The sequence below is a fragment of the Macaca mulatta genome, chromosome 12 (genome assembly GCF_049350105.2).
Source record: "Macaca mulatta isolate MMU2019108-1 chromosome 12, T2T-MMU8v2.0, whole genome shotgun sequence".
NCBI classification, from domain to species: Eukaryota; Metazoa; Chordata; class Mammalia; order Primates; family Cercopithecidae; genus Macaca; species Macaca mulatta.
In genome coordinates this window covers 132,790,186-132,811,992 of record NC_133417.1, presented here as the reverse complement: position 1 = coordinate 132,811,992, position 21,807 = coordinate 132,790,186, and the positions used below count along the sequence as shown (strand labels likewise).

Sequence of the window (21,807 nt, the reverse complement as noted above, 5' to 3'; positions counted from 1 at the left end):
TTAATTTTTACAACTTTCCTGTCTTTCTTGTTTTAATTACCAAATTGGTAATTTTCATTTCCAGTTCCTTTTTAAAATGCTAATTGTAGATTATTAAATATTAGAGATGTCCAAATATTAAGAGTAAACTGAGAGGGTGAGAGCACAGGGAGAGCAAAGCAGCAGCAATTCTATAAACAAAATATGTCCTTCACAGCCCAAGGTAACTTTCTACTTACGGTTTTTTCTTTGCTTTTGCTCAGCTACCTCCAACCCTTTTTTGTATTAATCCTCACTTCCAGAGTATGCTAGGCAAGTGAAGTGAGCCTTCTAAGTATTCAGATACAAGGAATAGTACATAATATTAATTGGTATGTTTCATCAATGTGAAACTAAAGTATAAATATGGAGGCAACTGTACTGGAACAAAAATAGTGTTGGTTCAGAAGCATTCTGGGTATTAATATCAGATCAGCCATTACGGAATTATGAAACTTTAAGGCAAATTCATTAATCTTAGCAAATCGGTTTCCACCTAGGTAATAAAACAAAGATATGAGGGCCAGACACCATCCAACAAGCTCTGCATTTCAGTAAGTACCTTTCCTTGGGGAAAAAAATCTTTGGAACCATTCATTCATTAAAATAAATGCTAGGAAATAATAACTATTCATTCAGTGACAAAGGAGAGACCTAAGAGTTATAAAAATTTCCCACTATTTAAAAATTATTTTACCTCTATTAATTAGATTTAAGGGCTCTGGGGGGAAAAAACTAAATATCATAGAATCGGAAAATTAAGCCATAACAGGCTAATCTCCTAATGAGAGTTACTATGTAATATTACAGTTTTGTAAAAAGCTAAAGCCCCAGAAGGGAGTTCCAAGATGGCCAAATAGGAACAGCTTCAGTCAACGGCTCCCAGCTTGAGCGACTCAGAAGAAGGGTGATTTCTGCATTTCCAACTGAGGTACTGGGCTTATCTCATTGGCACTGGTTGGACAGTGAGTGCAGCCCACAGACTGAGCTGAAGCAGGGCAGGGCATCCCCTTACCCGGGAAGCGCAAGGGGTCAAGGAATTCCCTTTCCTAGCCAAGGGAAGTTGTGACAGACGGTACCTGGAAAATCGGGACACTCCTGCCCTAATACTGCACTTTTCCAATGGTCTTTGCAAACGGCACACCAGAAGATTATATCCCATGCCTGGCTCGGCAAGTCCCACGCCCATGGAGCCTTGCTCACTACTAGCACAGCAGTCCTAGATGGAACTGGGAGGCGGCAGCCAGGAAGCTTGAACTGGGTGGAGCCCACCGCAGCTCAACGAGGCCTGCCTGCCTCTATAGACTCCACCTCTGAGGACAGGGCACAGCTGAACAAAACGCAGCAGCAACTTCTGTAGACCTAAACGTCTCTGTCTGACAGCTTTGAAGAGAGCAGTGGTTCTCCCAGCATGGAGTTTGAGATCTGAGAATGGACAAACTGCCTCCTCAAGTGGGTCCCTGATCCCCTAGTAGCCTAACTGGGAGACACTTCCCAGTAGGGGCCAACTGACACCTCATACAGCCTGGTGCCCCTCTGAGACAAAGCTTCCAGAGGAAGGATCAGGCAGCAATATTTGCTATTTTGCAATATTTGCTATTCTGCAGCCTCTGCTAGTGATACCGAGGCAAACAGGGTCTGGAGTAGACCTCCAGCAAACTCCAACAGACCTGCAGCTGTGGGTCCTGACTGTTAGAAGGAAAATGAACAAACAGAAAGGCATAGCATCGACATCAACAAAAAGGACATCCACACCAAAACCCCATCCATAGGTCACCATCATCAAAGACCAAAGGTAGATAAAACCACAAAGATGGGGAGAAACCAGAGCAGAAAAGTTGGAAATTCTAAAAACCAGAGTGCCTCTTCTCCTCCAAAGCATCACATCTCCTCGCCAGCAACGGAACAAAACAGGATGGAAAATGACTTTGACGAGCTGACCGAAGTAGGCTTCAGAAGATCGGTAATAACAAACTTCTCCGAGCTAAAGGAGAATGTTCGAACCCATCACAAGGAAGCTAAAAACCTTGAAAAAAGATTAGACGAATGGCAAACCAGAACAAACAGCATAGGGAAGATCTTAAATGACCTGATGGAGCTGAAAACCATAGCACGAGAACTACATGACGCATGCACAAGCTTCAGTAGCTGATTCAGTCAAGTGGAAGAAAGGGTATCAGCGATTGAAGATCAAATGAATGAAATGAAGCGAGAAGAGAAGTTTAGAGAAAAAAGAGTAAAAAGAAACAAAGCCTCCAAGAAATATAGGACTATGTGAAAAGACCAAAACTACGTCTGATTGGTGTACCTGAAAGTGACAGGGAGAATGGAACCAAGCTGGAAAACACTCTTCAGGATAGTATCCAGGAGAACTTCCACAACCTAGCAAGGCAGGCCAACATTCAAATTTGAGAAATACAGAGAATGCCACAAAGATAATCCTCAAGAAGAGCAATGCCAAGATACATAATTGTCAGATTTACCAAGCTTGAAATGAAGGAAAAAATGTTAAGGGCACCCAGAGAGAAAGGTTGGGCTACCCACAAAGGGAAGCCCATTAGACTAAAAGCAGATCTCTCAGTAGAAACTCTACAAGCCAGAAGAGGGTGGGGGGCCAATATTCAACATTCTTAAAGAAAAGAATTTTCAAACCACAATTTCATATCCATCCAAACTAAGCTTCATAAGTGAAGGAGAAATAAAATCCTTTACAGACAAGCAAATGCTGAGAGATTTTGTCACCACCAGGCCTGCTTTACAAGAGCTCCTGAAGGAAGCACTAAACATGGAAAGGAACAACCAGTACCAGTCACTGCAAAAACATGTCAAATTGTAAAGACCATCAATGCTAGGAAGAAACTGCATCAACTAACGAGCAAAATAACAGGATCAAATTCACACGTAAGAATATTAACCTTAAATGTAAATGGGCTAAATGCCCCAATTAAAAGACACAGACTGACTTTGGGAGGCCGAGGTGGGCAGATCACGAGGTCAGGAGATCGACACCATCCTAGCTAACACGGTGAAACCCCGTCTCTACTAAAAATACAAAAAAATTAGCTGGGCATGGTGGTGGGCGCCTGTAGTCCCAGTTACTCGGGAGGCCAAGGCGGGAGAATGGTGTGAACCCAGGAGGCGGAGCCTGCAGTGAGCCAAGATCACGCCACAGCACTCCAGCCTGGGTGACAAAGTGAGACTCTGTCTCAAAAAAAAAACAAAAAACAAACAAACAAAAAAAACACAGACTGGCAAATTGGATGGAGTCAAGACCCATCAGTGTGCTGTATTCAGGAGACCCATCTCACATACAGAGACATACACAGGCTCAAAATAAAGGGATGGAGACAGATCTACTAAGCAAATGGAAAACAAAAAAAAAGCAGGGGTTCAATCCTAGTCTCTGATAAAACAGACTTTAAACCAACAAAGATCAAAAGAGACAAAGAAGGCCATTACATAATGGTAAAGGGATCAATTCAACAAGAAGAGCTAACAATCCTAAATATATATGCACCCAATACAGGAGCACCCAGATTCAAAAAGCAAGCCCTTAGAGACCCACAAAGAGACTTAGACTCCCACACAGTAATAATGGGTGACTTTAACACCCCACTGTCAACATTAGACAGATTAATGAGACAGGATATCGACAGAAAGGTAACAAGGATATCCAGGACTTGAACTCAGCTCTGCACCAAGAGGACCTAATAGACATCTACAGAACACTCCACCCCAAATATAAACAGAATATACATCCCTCTTAGCACCACACTGCACTTACACTGCACTTACTCCAAAACTGACCACACAATTGGAAGTAAATCACTCCTCAGCAAATGTAAAAGAACAGAAATTGTAACAAACTGTCTCTCAGACCACAGTGCAATCAAATTAAAACTCAGGATTAAGAAACTCACTCAAACCAAACAACTACATGGAAACTGAACAACCTGCTACTGAATGACTACTGGGTACATAACGAAATGAAGGCAGAAATAAAGACGTTCTTTGAAACCAATGAGAACAAAGACACAACATACCAGAATCTCTGGTACACATTTAAAGCAGTGTGTAGAGGGAAATTTATAGCACTAAATGCCCATTAAGAGAAAGCAGGAAAGATCTAAAGTTGACACCCTAATATCACAATTAAAAGAACTAGAGAAGCAAGAGCAAACATATTCAAAAGCTAGCAGAAGGCAAGAAATAACTTAGATCACAGCAGAACTGAAGGAGACAGAGACACAAAAAAACCCTTCAAAAACAATCAATGAATCCAGGAGCTGGTTTTTTGAAAAGATCAACAAAACTGATAGACTGCTAGGCAAGACTAATAAAGAAGAAAAGAGAAAAGAATCAAACAGACACAATAAAAAACGATAAAGGGGATATCACCACTGATCCCACAGAAATATAAACTACCACCAGAGAATACTATGAACACCTCTACGCAAATAAACTAGAAAACCTGGAAGAAATGGATAAATTCCTGGACATATACACTCTCCCAAGACTAAACCAGGAAGAAATTGAATCCCTGAATAGACCAATAACAGGCTCTGAAATTGATAATTAATAGCCTACCAACCAAAAAAAAGTCAAGGACCAGACAGATTCACAGCCAAATTCTACCAGAGGTACAAAGAGGAGCTGATACCATTCCTTCTGAAACTATTCCAATCAATAGAAAAAGAGGGAATCCTCCCTAACTCATTTTATGAGGCCAGCATCATCCTGATACCAAAGCCTGGCAGAGACACACACAAAAAAACCGGAATTTTAGACCAACATCACTGACGAACATCAATGCAAAAATCTTCAATAAAACACTGGCAAATCGAATCCAGCAGCACATCAAGAAGCTTATCCACCACGATCAAGTTGGCTTCAACCCTGGAATACAAGGCTGGTTCAACATACACAAATCAATAAATGTAATCCAGCATATAAACAGAAACAAAGGCAAAAACCACATGATTATCTCAACAGATGCAGAAAAGGCCTTTGACAAAATTCAACAGCCCTTCAATGCTAAAAACTCTCAATAAACTAGGTATTCATGGAATGTAGCTCAAAATAATGAGAGCTATTTATGACAAACCCACAGCCAATATCATACTGAATGGACAAAAACTGGAAGCATTCCCTTTGAAAACTGGCATAAGACAGGGATGCCCTCACTCACCACTCCTATTCAACATAGTGTTGAAAGTTCTGGCCAGGGCAACCAGGCAGGAGAAAGAAATAAAGGCTATTCAATTAGGAAAAGAGGAAGTCAAATTGTCCCTGTTTGCAGATGACATGACTGTATATTTAGAAAACCCCATCATCTCAGCCCAAAGCCTCAGGATACAAAATCAATGTGCAAAAGTCACAAACATTCCTATACACCAATAGTGGACAGAGAGCCAAATCATGAGTGAACTCCCATTCACAACTGCTTCAAAGAGAATAAAATACCTAGGAATCCAACTTACAAAGGATGTGAAGGACCTCTTCAAGGAGAACTACAAACTACTGCTCAATGAAATAAAAGAGGACACAAACAAATAGAAGAACATTCCATGCTCATGGATAGGAAGAATCAATATCGTGAAAATTGGCCATACTGCCCAAGGTAATTTACAGATTGAATGCCATCCCCGTCAAGCTACCAATGACTTTCTTCACAGAACTGGTAAAAACTACTTTAAAGTTCATATGGAAACAAAAAAGAGCCCGCATTGCCAAGACAATCCTAAGCAAAAAGAACAAAGCTGGAGGCATCACGCTACCTGACTTTAAACTATACTACAAGGCTACAGTAACCAAAACAGCATGGTACTGGTACCAAAACAGAACAGAGTCCTTAGAAATAATACCACACATCTACAACCATCTGATCTTTGACAAACCTGACAAAAACAAGAAATGGGAAAAGGATTCCCTATTTAATAAATGGTGCTGGGAAAACTGGCTAGCCATAAGTAGAAAGCTGAAACTGGATCCCTTCCTTACACCTTGTATAAAAATTAATTCAAGATGGATTAAAGACTTAAATGTTAGACCTAAAACCATAAAAACCCTAGAAGAAAACCTAGGCAGTAACATTCAGGACGTAGGAATGGGCAAGGACTTCATGACTAAAACACCAAAAGCAATGGCCACGAAAGCAAAAATAGACAGATGGGATCTAATTAAACTAAAGAGCTTCTGCACAGCAAAAGAAACTACCATCAGAGTGAACAGGCAACCTACAGAATGGGAGAAAATTTCTTCAATCTACTCATCTGACAAAGGGCTAATATCCAGAATCTACAAGGAACTTAAACAAATTCACAAGAAAAAATCAAACAACCCTATCAAAAAGTGGGCAAAGGATATGAACTGACAGACACTTCTCAAAAGACAACATTTATTGCAGCCAACAGACACATGAAAAAATGCTCATTATCACCGGCCATCAGAGAAATGCAAATCAAAACTACAATGAGATACCATCTCACACCACTTAGAATGGCGATCATCAAAAAGTCAGGAAACAGTGCTGGAGAGAATGTGGAGAAATAGGAACACTTTTACACTGTTGGTGGGAATGTAAACTAGTTCAACCATTGTGGAAGACAGTGTGGCGATTTCTCAAGGATCTAGAACTAGAAATACCATTTGACCCAGCAATCCCATTACTGGGTATATACCCACAGGATTATAAATCATGCTACTATAAAGACACATGCACACATATGTTTATTGCAGCACTATTCCCAATAGCAAAGACTTGGAACCAACCCAAATGTCTATCAATGATAGACTGGATTAAGAAAATGCAGTACACATAAACCATGGAATACTATGCAGCCATAAAAAAGGATGAGTTCATGTCCTTTGTAGGCACATGGATGAAGCTGGAAACCATCACTCTGAGCAAACTATTGCAAGGACAGAAAACCAAACACCGCATGTTCTGACTCATAGGTGGGAACTGAAAAATGAGAACACTTGGATACATGGTCGGGAACATCACACACTGGGGCCTGTCTTGGGGTGCAGTGTAGGGGGAGAGGATAGCATTAGGAGACATACCTAATGTAAATGATGAGTTAATAATGGGTGCAGCACATCAACATGGCACATGTATACGTATGTAACATAACTGCATGTTGTGCACATGTACCCTAGAACTTAAAGTATGAAAAAAAAAAAGCTAAAGCCCCAAAGTTTTATAAATCCAGAAAAAATGATTATTTAAACGTCATTTTAAGAATGATCCAGGTGCGGTGGCTGATGTCTGTAATCCCAGCACTTTGGGAGGCCGAGGCAGGCAGATCATTTGAGGCCAGGAGTTCAAGACCAGTCTGGTCAACATGGCGAAACCCCATCTCTACTAAAAATACAAAAATTAGCTGAGTGTGGTGGCACACGCCTGTATTCCCAGCTACTCAGGAGGCTGAGGCATGAGAATTGCTTGAACCCGGGACGTAGAGGTTGCAGTGAGCAAAGATTAAGCCACTGCACTCCAGTCTGGGTGACAGAGTGAGGATCTGTCTAAAACAAACAAACAAACAAAAAAGAAATACATAGATAAACCTTTCCAAATTTCACATAGAACTATTATGCAGTAAGGTATGCAATAAGGGTACCTCCTTTCTTTTTTTGTTTTGAGATAGGGCCTGTTAGCCGGGGTGAAGTGTGGTGGTGCAATCACAGCTCAGTGTAGCTTCGAACTCCTAGTCCAGGTAATCCTCCCACCTCAGCCTCCTGAGTAGCTAGGACTCCAGGTGTCTGCCACCATGTATTTTTGGTAGAAACGGGATTCACCATGTTGCCCAGGCTGCTCTCAAACTCCTGGGCTTCGAGCAACCCACCTACCTCGGCATCCCAAAGTGCTAGGATCAAAGGGTACCTCAAAATATAATTTCACAGTGTTAACATATTTGTTTTTTCTTTTTTTAAAACAGAGTCTCGCTCTGTCGCCCAGGCTGGAGTCCAATTGTACCATCTCAGCTCACTGCAACCTCCACTTTCCTGGTTCAAGCGATTCTCCTGCCTCAGCCTCCCGAGTAGCTGGGACTAGAGGCATGTACCACCGCACCTGCCTAATTTTTGCATTTTTAGTAGAGACAGGGTCTTAACATGTTGGCCAGGCTGGTCTCAAACACCTGGCCACCGCTTTGGCCTCCCGAAGTGCTGGGACTACAGACATGAGGCACTGTGCCCAGCCAGTGTTAATATATTTGAAGGCAACAAAAAGTTCTTAAATAATATTAATTTTGATGGTATAAAACACTGGAAATTCTTAAGTATAGTGTATTTGTCAAAGTATTGTTTATATTTCAGTTTCAATAGAAACATATGCAGTTAATGCTTATGATTTGGTCAATTCAATAATAATCTAATAAAGTGACCAATGTGATAAATTCAAAATGACTTATAATGGAAAAAATGTATTACCTTGAAATAAACATTTGTGGACACTGTAGTTTTACCTTTCTAATAAATTTTTGTTAGTTAATACTAAAATTATATTATCTGAACATACATTGTACATTTTATATTATTTTATATCCTATGTAGAGCTTCAACTTTTATAAAACTTTCATACTCTAAATAAAACAAGCAAAAAAAGGCCCTTAACTCTAATGACAGAACCAACTCAGAGGTATAGTCATAAAAGGAAAATATTAGGTCTGATTTACTGAGCATATGCTGTAATGTGAAGACCATACAGGGTAAATGTGCATCATCTAATTTTACAACAAACCTGCCAGCAAGAGAATACTGTTCACATTCTATAGAGAGGGACAACATGAAGGCTCAAAGAAGTTAGGTCAACACGATTAGGCTCAGCCAAAGCATAATTTGAGTTTCTATTCATCAGTTCTTTTTTTTTTTTTTTTTTTTTTTTTTTGAGACGGAGTCTCGCTCTGTCACCCAGGCTGGAGTGCAGTGGCCGGATCTCAGCTCACTGCAAGCTCCGCCTCCCGGGTTCACGCCATTCTCCTGCCTCAGCCTCCTGAGTAGCTGGGACTACAGGCGCCTGCCACCTCGCCCGGCTAAGTTTTTTTTGTATTTTTTTTTTTTAGTAGAGACGGGGTTTCACTGTGTTAGCCAGGATGGTCTCGATCTCCTGACCTTGTGATCCGCCCATCTCGGCCTCCCAAAGTGCTGGGATTACAGGCTTGAGCCACCGCACCCGGCCTATTCATCAGTTCTTAAATGAAGTTATAATATCTATAAATATCTCAATAGCATCTTGTGAACAACTTTATCACAATAAATGTTTGAACATTCCCCTATCATTCTTACCCCATTCAGTAAAAGAACAAAATTCAAAAGGCTTTCTTGTGGTCAACCAGAAGTAACTATAAATCAGAATTCGAACACGAGTTTGGCTGGCTGTACTCAAAATATGTCCAATTAACTTTTCTGGGCCTGTTCCCTCAGCTGTCACACAATTAAAATATTTATTTGATGACAGCTGAGTGGATTAAATGAGGCAATGTACAAAAACCCATTGTATCATGAAACATTTTACAAACTCAGTCCACAAAATGAAAACAGTATGCTAAGAAACAGAAACACTGCACATATCACACACCTAATGAAGAAATTGTACAAATGGAAATTTAAAACAATCATTCATTAGGTACGCTTGAATTAAACTATTTTTTAAAGTTAAATTTTGTGTGAAATTCAAATACTTATCAAATATCTATTATGTTAGTTACCAACAAAGTGAAGACATTTATGTGAAAAGAAAATAGTTACAGCTCAAACTTCTAATACTGTGATTCTTAATCTTGTCAATGACAGAGATTTACTAAAAACTAGTAATTCTTAATGGTTTAATTTGATTTCAATGTTACAAGTACCTAATCTCTCAAGATTTCATATCAACATTTACTATAACTGGAGTTTAGGCTTTAGTTCTAAATTACTGTGACATAGACACAAAAAGCATACAAACTCTAGATTTAATGGATACCCAGCCATACCAAATGTACTTGCTGACATTCCAAGATATTGGCAAATATCTCTGGTGTTTAAGGTAATATGACAAAAATCAGAGGTATAACGTGAGAAAAATGTGACTGGCTTACAGTATGAATCAAAAAGAAAAAAATGGAGAAAACAAAGAGAATTAAGGGAAAAAATTATCAAAAGACAAAATATTCAGTATTATACCCACAACTGAATCAAGTTTCCACAACTTAAAAAATATTCACACTTGAAAGAGATATTCACTAGAAAAAGACCTAATAATTAAGAATTCACATAATAAAGTCATCTGATGCAATCTCATAGGGAAAATAAAAACTTCTCGTAAAATGGTTCCATTAAGATTGCATGAGTTACAACCAGTAATTCTGAAACTAGACCACCAAATATGTCTAAATTGCTCTGTTTAAGTCTCATCTCTGTCATAAACGTTCTGTGGAGTCTCATCTCCATGTCTGGGCTTCCCTACCTGAAAAATGAAAGCTTTAACTGGAAAGGGCAGACACTAGATAATTTCTAAGGTCCCTCTCAACTGTTAAATTCTAGGATTTTATGAACTTTCAGCTAGAATTTGTCTTTATGGACAAACTCCTCTATCCATTTGCCATTCACTTCACTAAGAAAGAAGCCCCATTTTCTGGTGTTCTTCACATGGTATCTTTGTTGATAAACACCTTCCCCAAAGCTTACTGTTCTACTGACTGTCTCTTTTTCTTACCTGTTGCTCCTCTGGCATTGGTCTGAAATGGATTTGTAGAAGATGCCACAGAAGGACCAGCAGCAGCAACAAATGGATTTGTGGAAGGCGTAGCTTTAAAAAATTATAAAATACACTATAAAATCCTAATACATTTTGTATTTAAGATTTAAATTATTTGTTCACTACATTTATCAAGACAGAAAACTCAAGGATTCTGATAACAAATCATTGCTTTGACTCCTAAGAAAATGCTACACAATATATACTTGGGTTCTTTATAAAAAACAGTATATATACCAGAAGCACATACCTCCAAATGGAGCAGGCACACTTGATGAAGCAGGCTGTGTCTGTGCAGAAGCACCCACTGGCACTGTTCCAAAAACATTGCTGAGAACAAATATTGAAAGAGTTCATTTTTTTTTCTTTAAAAAAAGAGAAAGTAAGGATAATCGATCTACAGGGTAGCCATAAAATAATGAACATATCATGTATCATAGCATCAGTTATCAACACAAAGAAAAATTAAGACATTTAAGTGTAAAGATGAACAACAAGAACACATGGACACAGGGTGGGAAACATTACACACGGGGGCCTGTCAGGGGTGGGGGGTCTGGGGGAGGGATAGCATTAGGAGAAATACCTAATGTAAACGATGAGTTGATGAGTGCAGCAAGCCAACATGGCACATGTATACCTACATAACAAACCCGCATGTTGTGCACATGTACCCTAGAATTTAAAGTACCAAAAAAAAAAAAAAAGACACCAGCAACAGCAAGTTTTACTTGCCATTGTTTTTGCACCATTAATGCAAATATCAATTAATGAAAAGGTAAACAATCTCTCAGAATTATTATAAAGAAAGTTTTAACCTCACAGACCCCATGAAAGGGTCTCAGGTACCCCAAACATTCCATGGATCACTTTGTGAACCCCTGATGTACTGTAATGTAGTATCAATAAATCATGTATTATATATCACGTATGTTTCCAGACTTTATGTTTCTACAAATGTTACAACCCTAAGGAAAATAAGCTACTAGGATAACAAAAGAAAGTAGTAAATACAATCCACAGGAATGGAAAACAGAGACGAATAAAACACTGTTATAGGTAAATCTCTTGTATTTCCGAGACTATTTTCGCAACTCTAAAATAAAGACTAGAAGAGTTTTTTACAAGTGTAATGTCCTTAAAATGTGTCATGCTTCCTACTGCCAAGAATTCTAACAGATCTATATGAACATAATAGCAGATGTGCTTATTTATAAATACAAGGATGACACTAAAGAGATACAGAATTGATTTTGGGCTTTGGTGCAAACACTTCTAAAAATCTGTATTTACGACTAAGCCTATAATATGGTACTTTCACTGTTTAATCTTCATGACTAAAAACTATTTTTAAAGTATATTATTTGACTACTAAATGGATTCTCCGCTGAGTACAATCTGAAAATAACTGTCCATTTTGAGATGTGTACATGCTCTCAAATACGGTTTAGTGTTCAAAGACAGAACATAACAAAAACGTCTGATTCAATGAAAAGATAAAATTATGCCAATTATTCAAGGATTATATTTTAATTAGCAAACTAAATTCAAATTCCTCAAATTTACAAAAGTATTCAAGAACTTTAAAATTATACCTTAAAACAGTCATTTTTTAACTTGATTACTCAAAGTTGGAAAAAAAAGATAAAACACAAAGCAGGAGGGGCTAGCTAAGACAAGGTACCTGCTAGCATTACTTGTGGAAGTATACGCATTACTGGAAGTGGCTGCGGAACTGAAAACGCTGTCTAGTTCTGCCAGAGCTGCATACTTGTCTGAAGACGCACTTGACTGACTGGGAACTGAAACCACAGAACCAACAGGAGCTTTACCTGTGGTCCCAAAGCCACTTCCCTGATCACCACCTGGGAATGAACAAAATCACGTTACACCAAAAATTTAAAGTTACACTTTCAACTTAGCAACTACATTTGCCATGAAACATAGGTAAACTTAAAATGGATTTGGAGTTAAGCAGGATTCCAAATCATTAATCTAATAAATCACCTGGACCATACAGGACAGGATTAGTCGTTATACATACCACTGTGGTAAAGACAGAATATGTCTTTTAACAAAAATTAAGACTCTGTACCAAAAAAATTTGTCTAGATTATGCATAAGCAAGAAACTCTCAAGTGCTACTATGTTAACATCTCCAAGACAAGTGGATCTTGTTCACGTGAACATATAAATTCATATAATGCTGGACCTAATGTGAACAGTCTATCAATAGCATCATTTCCCTCAGCACTCTCCATGAAAAAATTAGAGACAGTAATAACGGGAAACATTTACTGAGCACTTACTATGTGCTAAGCACCGTTCTAAATGCCTTACATGCAATAATACTTAGAACACAACTCCATGAGTTTAATGCTTAGAATTATCCATTTTGGAGAGGAGGAGAACAGGCCCAGAGATCAGAATGGAGAATTCCATTTAGCAACACACACCTGCTATTCACCACTGCCATATGCATTTTTAGAGGCTACTAGCCTTAAGATAAAACTGGATACAAGACTATACTATAAAATTCATGAATTTCTTAAAAAAATATAAAACCCACCAAGTTGTTAACGGAAATTTGTTCAAAGTAAATACATCACAGAAACCACCAAATAACCCTCCATTCAGCTCTGCCAATGGGGTTTCTTGGCTCTTTATTGCCAAAGAAAAGTAAAGCATGCCTTCTAGGACAAAATAAAATTTTTCTCAACTAGTGAGACTGAAAGTTTACAAATCAGTTCCTATGTCCTCAGTTTTGTAGTTGATATTTCAGGTACAAAATGTGCCAAGTGAACATTTTACTCAAAATGACAGTGCAGACAAAATTGCTATACAACAACTGAGAAAAGTGTAACATGTCCACATTTTAATAAATACAACCAAATTAAGAGCACAAATTTGTATTTGTTTTGCTTAAAGCTTGATACCTTGCCCGGCACTGAAGATATTGTCTAAATTAGCAAGTGCTGCATATTTGTCTGCTGTCTGTAAACCAGCTTTGTTCGTTGAAACTTTACTAACAGCTGATGCTGTTTGATGACTCTGGGAAGTATTGAAGGTTCCAAAATCAGCACTGGAGGATTTGGGGAAGTTATCAAAATGAGCAAAATTAGCATTTACTGATGCAGCACTTCCACCTGTAACAGAATAAACAGAGCACTTGAAATTTCTAAGCTTTTCCTAATACCCTCTCATAGACTGTATGATCATTTCTTCCTAAATTAAATGTCCTATAAGCAATCTTACAACATTAAAATCAATGACTGGCAATGGCTTTCGACTGCAAGTGAAGTTTTCTAATTTGTAAAAGTAGATTTTTCAAAGGCCTTGGCAACATGTAAAATAACATGTTTCTGTTTATTACCTACCCTGGAATGAAGAATGTAATTCATGGAGGGGGTAACTCCACACTACCTGGTTTGAGATTCAGTTACTTTCTCATCCAAATACACTATGGCCTTTTACTAGTTCTCCCTAAACAGACTGCAAACAAGATGCAAAGTATCTTACTTGGAGGATTTCAAACTTTTGTGGCTCCATGGTGAAACAGTTTAAACAAATCCCAGCAGTAGCAATTAACAATATGTAAAATGTGTTAAGGTGATTCAGAATTTCTTAAAAGATGGTTATTGACATTTACACTTACTTCACTTGAAGAGCTACTATTTAATTCCATATAAGAGTTAAATGTGTATACAATATCATGTGTAGTTCAAGGCATTAAAACTACAGTACATAATACACTATAGCAATTTTTGACGTTATAAACCACAATTCACCTAATGGTCACTATTGTATATATCCTGTTAAATCTTTAAAATATGTTCTCTATTATAAAGACCTCCTTAAAGTACTATCAAAAGACTAAAACCAGTATATTTCATTCTATGCTTTTGATCCTACACTTTTGGGATATTAGTTCTTTATTTCTAAACTTTAGTTTCAGAAATCAAAATAGTATACATACACAGTTATATATTAAAGTGATAGAAAAGACAACTACAGATAATTTGAAAACAGAATGCATGAACCTCTATTTAAAAAACACGAACACTTTCTATCAAGCAGGTTTTTATACATTCTAAAAGAAATACATACTGATCAAATTTCTTTCAGGAGTTAAACCATGGTGTTTTCAATTAAAGGTAAGTAATACATGTTTGTATGTAAAAGACTGCGACCTGTTACAAGGAGCTGGCAAACAAAGTGCATACTAAACTTTCAAAATTTATATAAGAATATTATTTCAAATTATTATTAAACCAAGTAACTCTTTGTCTACTATTGTGTTCTCTAACTCTGAGTTTAATAAATAGAGTTGGGAGAGATTTTTTATGAAGGATTATCACTAAAGAATTATCAACGATCTATAATTCGAAAAACCCTTGAAATATAGCAAAAATATGCAAATTAGTATAAGATGCCTATTTGACAACAGAACTTACTGTGGGTAGCCTGAAGAGGAAAAGCTGAAGTAAATTCACCAAAACTGCAGCTAGATGAAAGCATTCTAAATGCTGGACAGCCAGAAATTATGTAAATGATGAAAGTTAAAGGGAAAAAAAAAAAAAAGAAAACTGAAAGAAAAGGCTTTAAGACAATACAGAGTTAAAAGTTGAAAGAAAAGTAATCAGCCAAAAATCTAAATAAGGGTTCAATGAGTTTCCGGAAACAGCACAATTTATGGAAAAGTATTCAATGTTTAAACACCAATTCCTGCACAGAAAACTATTTCCAAGTTTGACTGAAATGATCATTAATGTACTCTTGTCTAATAAACATATGAAAATTTTTCTCAGGCTTCTTGCTCTGAAAATTACTTACATTTTTAGCTCTACAGAAGCAATCAGCTTCCTTTATTAAGAGGTCTAATGTCAGCCTAAATCAATGGATTCTATGAACCTTAAAAAACTTACAGTACTGGCTGGGCACAGTGGCTCACATCTGTAATCCCAGCACTCTGGGAGGCCAAGGCAGGAGGATAACTTGAGGCCAGGAGTTCAAGACCAGCCTGGGCAACACAGTGAGACCCAGTTGCTACCCTCCCCCCACCAAAAAAAAAATTTCAGCTGGGAGTGGTGGCACGTGCCTGTATTCTATCCTGAGGCAGGAGCATTGCCAAAAAACAAACACACACACACAAAAAAGAGAGACTGAAAGAGAAATACTTATAGTAGTGTCATGCCTCTGTCCTCTGTGCATGGTAGATCTAAGGAAGATTCATGTGCAGGAAAAGGAGGAGAATGGATGTTGTCAAACAGACAATACACCAAATAATGCAGAAAAACAAATGAATATAGAAAAAAATAAGAGTTCAGGTTTCCCCAGAGCTTTTTAAGATAGAACCATTTTAAAGTCAGATAATTACAGAATTTAAGTTTAGACTAATTTTTCAAAACTACACTTAAGAGAATTTTGTTTCGTGAAGTAAACATTTAAGCACAATGCTGGAGAAGCTCTACCTGTAGTTTGGGGCTGAAAAGGAGAGTGACTTGCTGTGGGGAAACCTCCAAAATTACTCGAACCACTAGACTGTCCAAATGCATCAAAGTTTGCAAAATCTGCATTTGCAGAATTCTGAGCTGTAAATGGTAAGGAACAACATATGTTAATGAATATGAAAACTATAAATGAAAATACATGACAAATGAGTTTAAGAATTATATGAAAAGTTTCTATGTATCAAAACTCACTTTATAGAGAATTCACTTAGAAATCAGATTTTAAACCCTACCAGCATTTAACCCAATTACAGGTAATTTACTAAGTAGTAACCAGGAATTTCCAAGAACACTTTGTGCAATGATAAATTTGGACATAATACTCTGTATATGACCTCAAGCACAGTACTATAAAAGTGACTCCATTAACAAAGGAAACTATTTCAGAGTACTGAGTTATAGTACCGAGTTATAGGAAAGCAGACAAAGATGTAGAAAACATTCTGGAAAAATTCACTGAATAAAAATGGTAATCAACTATGTGAATCTCAACAATAATTGAAATACTTAAAAAATAATACAAAGATGGTTTAATTAAGAAATAAAACTTTTTTTAAGTTTACAAATGTCTCACCATGGTCATATATAAAAATCTAAAAAAAGCACAGGATCACCAAATAAATGGAAGATATTCATATTCTATAGAAGCCTGCAATTTTAAACTCATTAAAATTTAAGGAACAATGAATGCTAGTATAGAAATTATAGCATATAATTCAGAGCCCCAAACATTAATCGAATACCTATTAAATATGGCAAGACAGGACTTTGCAGTACTTGTATCCATTTTTACGTCTAGGTACTGATCTATTCACTAACTTCAACAATCAATTGTAAATGCTGCAGAATAAAACTTTGGAAAACAAAACTTTGCAAATTCAACACTAAAATACAAAAATTACTATCTGGACACTCAAGCAATCTCTGTACAAAGAAATCCAAGCTAAGCAGAATGTAACACAATGGTAAAGCTGTTTCTTAAATAATCGTATTTCAAGGAGTCAACTTAGTGTGGAACTTAAGACCCCAAATTAATGAGCCTGAGTCTTGCTAAGAGTTGTCATTCCTCTTCAAAGAAAAACACATATTCATGAGACAGGAAGACAGAGAGATCATAGGATGCAAACTAGCAGCCCTCAGCAAATTCATCTGACAGATATGCTTTGTTTCATCTGTACAGTACTTAACATTATTTCCCATCAATTCCCAACATTTAAAAAGAGGGCATTTCACAATAAACAAAAAGACTTCTAGCTTCTCTTATTTAAAAAAAAAAAAAAAAAAATCAATATATCTAGTATCCTAAATCCCTATTTCCATGTAGTAACAGATTAGAACATCCCCTTTAAAAAGGGCACCATAGTTCCTTAAACACACATGATACTACTCATTTCTGTTACCTGAGTTGCAAGGCAGTTGGGTTTAGATCCTACAGTATAGAGTGTGACAAAAATCAATTACAGTTTATAGTGCACAGGTTTTGTGATATGATGTTTATCATCAGGCAAAATAACTACTAAATTCAGTAGGTGAATTTTATTTCTAGCTTCATGCACATTTCCGTAGAAGATGACTTTTACTGAACCCAATAATGACCCCACCCAGCAACACACATCCACAAATACTATACCTCAGCCTGAATGCTCACATGAAGAGTAAAGGCTTCCAGCTTTTAAGTCACTAAACTACCTACAAAAGAAAAAGTTTCCCTACAAAACAATGCTAATGAACCAGACTGGCATGTGTGAATAGTTATCATTTGCCATTAAAGGTTCCATCAGTCGTATCAAACTGTTCAGGATAAAATTTTCACCTAGTATTTTTTAAAAATTAACAAGAATATCAAGATGAGAAGAAATTGCAGCCGGGCGCGGTGGCTCAAGCCTGTAATCCCAGCACTTTGGGAGGCCGAGACGGGCGGATCACGAGGTCAGGAGATCGAGACCATCCTGGCTAACACGGCGAAACCCCGTCTCTACTAAAAACACAAAAAATTAGCCGGGCGAGGTGGCGGCGCCTGTGGTCCCAGCTACTCGGGAGGCTGAGGCAGGAGAATGGCGGGAACCCGGGAGGCGGAGCTTGCAGTGAGCTGAGATCTGGCCACTGCACTCCAGCCTGGGTGACAGAGCGAGACTCCGTCTCAAAAAAAAAAAAAAAAAAAAAAAAAAAGAAATTGCAATCAATGACTTTATGTGTAAACTATATATGGAAAAATAAAGATTCTGAATGCCTGGAAAGGCTCTGGAAAAAGACATTTCAGTTAAACCATGACCTAGTTTTTACACCTAAAAACTACTCCAAGGCAAAATATCAAAAGATGGTATCAACCATACATATTAGAAGGAAAAATAAATGAGTAATTCAGTAGTTTCTTCTTGTAACAGGCATATATATTTTATTCTCCTGTAAAGAAACCAAAAGTCAAATAAAGTAAAGGAAAAAAGGTAATCTGAGCCGTCATTTCTAAGTAAGAACTTCAGACTAAAAAGCAACTCCTCTCAGGCAGCCTGACTTGCAGCCTACAGGAGCTATTTCATTCTTTCTTCGCACAAGAAACAGAACAGTTAAGATTAACTACTTTCTATCAATCTGATCAAAATATAAGATTCTTTTCCTTTACTATCCTGCGATTAAATGATGGCTATTGTTTTCAAAGTGCAATTTAAGGAAGTTGTTGAAAGTATTAGTGCAGCCATGGTACAAATTAGTCTGTAGAGTTGCAGTCTAACCATTTTTGGCTAACCATTTTTGGCTAACAGGGCTACAAAGAAAAGTCCAACATTACCTGTGAAGACTCACAAATTGCATTTCAAGAGAGAAAAACAAAGGGAACAAGAAATAAGTTGCGAATTTACAAAAGAATTTGGTGGTTATCAGTAATTTCACATTATATTTCAATAATCCTAAAATGGAGATAAAACCAGAATATATTCACAAATTACACAAGTTTTACTCTATTTACTGGTTCTCTCACCAACTCTTTTTACCAGCATTCAAATGCAAGAGGTGAAAAAAGAGAGTTGGGGTTCTTTTTGGTCAGAAGGGGAAATGGCTTCTTATCTGGAGGGTTATGGGGAAAGAGGGTTCTCCATGTTTTCTGGGATTTTGCAGCTCAGGTTAACACAGGAGAAGGGAAATCTACCACAACTCCAACTTAAGCAAAAGAAAACCAAAATTTCTTATCCTTCTCAGTATAACCTTTCCTGAAAAAGGAGATCCATGTCATCCTAGGACTCCTTTTTAAAGCAAATACACATGAGACATATAAAAATTACACCACAATTCCCTTCTAAAGCATGTCCTTAGAAAATGTTTTTATTAATATTTAAAATGAAAGGTTCCCTTATTGCTTGCTAGAAAGAATTGTGGCTGGAGAGAAGTTTTTCTACAAATTTTCAAACTATCCCAAACAGCACACTTTGGAGTGTGATTATGTATAAAATGCTTCATATCATCATTATCCAAAAAGAAGCCAGGTCATCAAATTGAAAGAAAATGAAAAACCATCACAATCTCACAAGTAAGTAAAATAAGGCAAAGTAAGTTCTAAAATACGAATAGGAAATCAGTTCTATCAGCACTGGTTTCTGTTATGCTCATAAAATTGTGAAATACATCTTTTAGAAACATACAGTCTTGAGTTTTTCTTCTCCATAATTGAACCTATAGAAATCTATGAAAAAGAAAGAGTAAGCTTTAGCCAATACCTCATACACACATGCCAAAATAATATAAAGCAAAGTTTCGAATTATCAAAATAAAACTATAAAATGACTAAATTCCCAAATTAATGTTCTACATTTGGTTTGATATTTATTTAATCACTCAAAATGCAGACCGGTAAACTTTCCATGATATAAACATCAAAGCTTACTGACATCCAAAATAGATTCCATACATATTTCCAACACAAATACTATGTATGCTTTTACACTGTTTAAGCATAAAGAAGCCACTGTAAAGACTCAAGAAATTACCAAGCTGTTAGGAAATGAATCCAAACCATTTGTGGAATCTTAACAAAGATCGAAAGATTAAAACAGCATAAAAACTTGCCATAAAGTATGACCCTTTTTCTTAAATGCATGTAAACATACAAACATACATACATAAGTGTGTATTTGTATACATAGGTACATATATATGAAGTGTGTGTAAAAGAGAAAAGAAAAACAATGTTTATTGTACCTTTTAGATGGTAAACCACTTAAATGCATCATCTCACTTGAACCTTGCCACTTATCAAAATCAATTTACAGAATAGAAAGCTTAGAAATGTTAGGTAATTTGCCCAAAGTTACACACATAATAAGCAAGAAAGCCAGCATCTGAACCCAGGTTGTCCCAACTCCAAAGTCCAGGTTCTTTTCACTACATTATGCCACTTCCCTATCAGACTATTGCTATTACAATTAAGGAGAGATACAAGTGACCAAATCTATACTTCAATAATCAATTTTTAAATATTACCTAAGTACCTCTTCAAGGCTTGCATATTTGTTAATAAAACTCCATAAATCCCAATTTCTGGTGACATGCATTAAACTGTAACAAATATGTTAAATGTGAGAATAAGCAGGGGAGAAAACGCCATTCAAAGACCACAAGAGTTCTATCAAAAAATATCTTTAGGGCCGGGTGCAGTGGCTCACACCTGTAATCCCAGCACTTTGGGAGGCAGGCGGAACACCTGAGGTCAGGAGTTTGAGACCAGCCTGGTCAACATGGTGAAACCCCATCTTTACTAAAAAACACAAAAATCAGTCGGGAGTGGTGGAGGGCACCTGTGAGCCCAGTTACTCAGAAGGCTGAGGCAGGAGAATCAGCTGAACCTGGGAGGCAGAGGTTGCAGTGAGCCGAGATCGTGCCACTGCACTCCAGTGTGAGCAAGAGAGTGAGACTCCATCTCAAAAAACAAAACAAAACAAAACAAAAAACAAAAAGAGGCCAGGCACGGTGGCTCATGCCTGTAATCCCAACACTTTGGGAGGCCGAGGTGGGTGGATCACTTAAGGTCAGGAGTTTGAGACCAGCCTGGCCAACAAGGTGAAACCCCATCTCTACTAAAAATAAAAAATCAGTATTTTTGTATTACTAAAATACAAACTTTTACATTTGTATATAATTTCAGGTGTTGTGGCGCACGCTTGTAATCTCAGCTACCTGGGAGGCTTAGGTGGGAGAACAGCTTGAACCCGGGAGGTGAAGATTGCAGTGAGATTGTACCACTGCACTCCAACCTGGGCGAGAGAGCAAGACTCCACCTCAAATAAATGAATGAATGAGTTGTATCTGTAGGAACCAACCTGAAAATGTTCCTACTCCTAAGGTGGGCTAATTTGAGCACTACTAAGGATAATGACAGCAAACTGAGAAGAAGCAAATGTTTAAATCTATGAAGTCATAATGATACTAAAGAAAAAAGTCACCATTATAAAATGCTAGGAAATCAACTCATTATTGTGATATCTGATGGCAAAGAATCATGTATTCTGACTTTCCTAAACAAATCATGCCACCAGACAGATTTTTTAAAAA

The 21,807-nt window shown here is 37.3% G+C and overlaps 1 protein-coding gene across 11 annotated transcripts in view; it reads right to left on the bottom strand.

The window, feature by feature from the left end:
- The window catches only part of AGFG1 (ArfGAP with FG repeats 1), a 90,049-nt gene that overhangs the window by 13,962 nt on the left and 54,280 nt on the right, over positions 1-21,807 (bottom strand). For 6 of the 11 annotated variants that reach the window (XM_028831173.2, XM_028831175.2, XM_028831171.2 and 3 more), the window contains exons 6-10: positions 16,231-16,350; positions 13,696-13,905; positions 12,444-12,624; positions 11,010-11,089; positions 10,718-10,810 (exon numbers count right to left, since the gene is read on the bottom strand). In XM_028831173.2, coding sequence (XP_028687006.1) covers positions 10,718-10,810; positions 11,010-11,089; positions 12,444-12,624; positions 13,696-13,905; positions 16,231-16,350 — 684 coding nt within the window. Of the gene's footprint in view, positions 1-10,717; positions 10,811-11,009; positions 11,090-12,443; positions 12,625-13,695; positions 13,906-15,213; positions 15,286-16,230; positions 16,351-21,807 lie in introns of all 11 variants that reach the window. The other 5 variants (XM_028831177.2, XM_028831176.2, XM_077957728.1 and 2 more) reach the window with 2 other exon arrangements.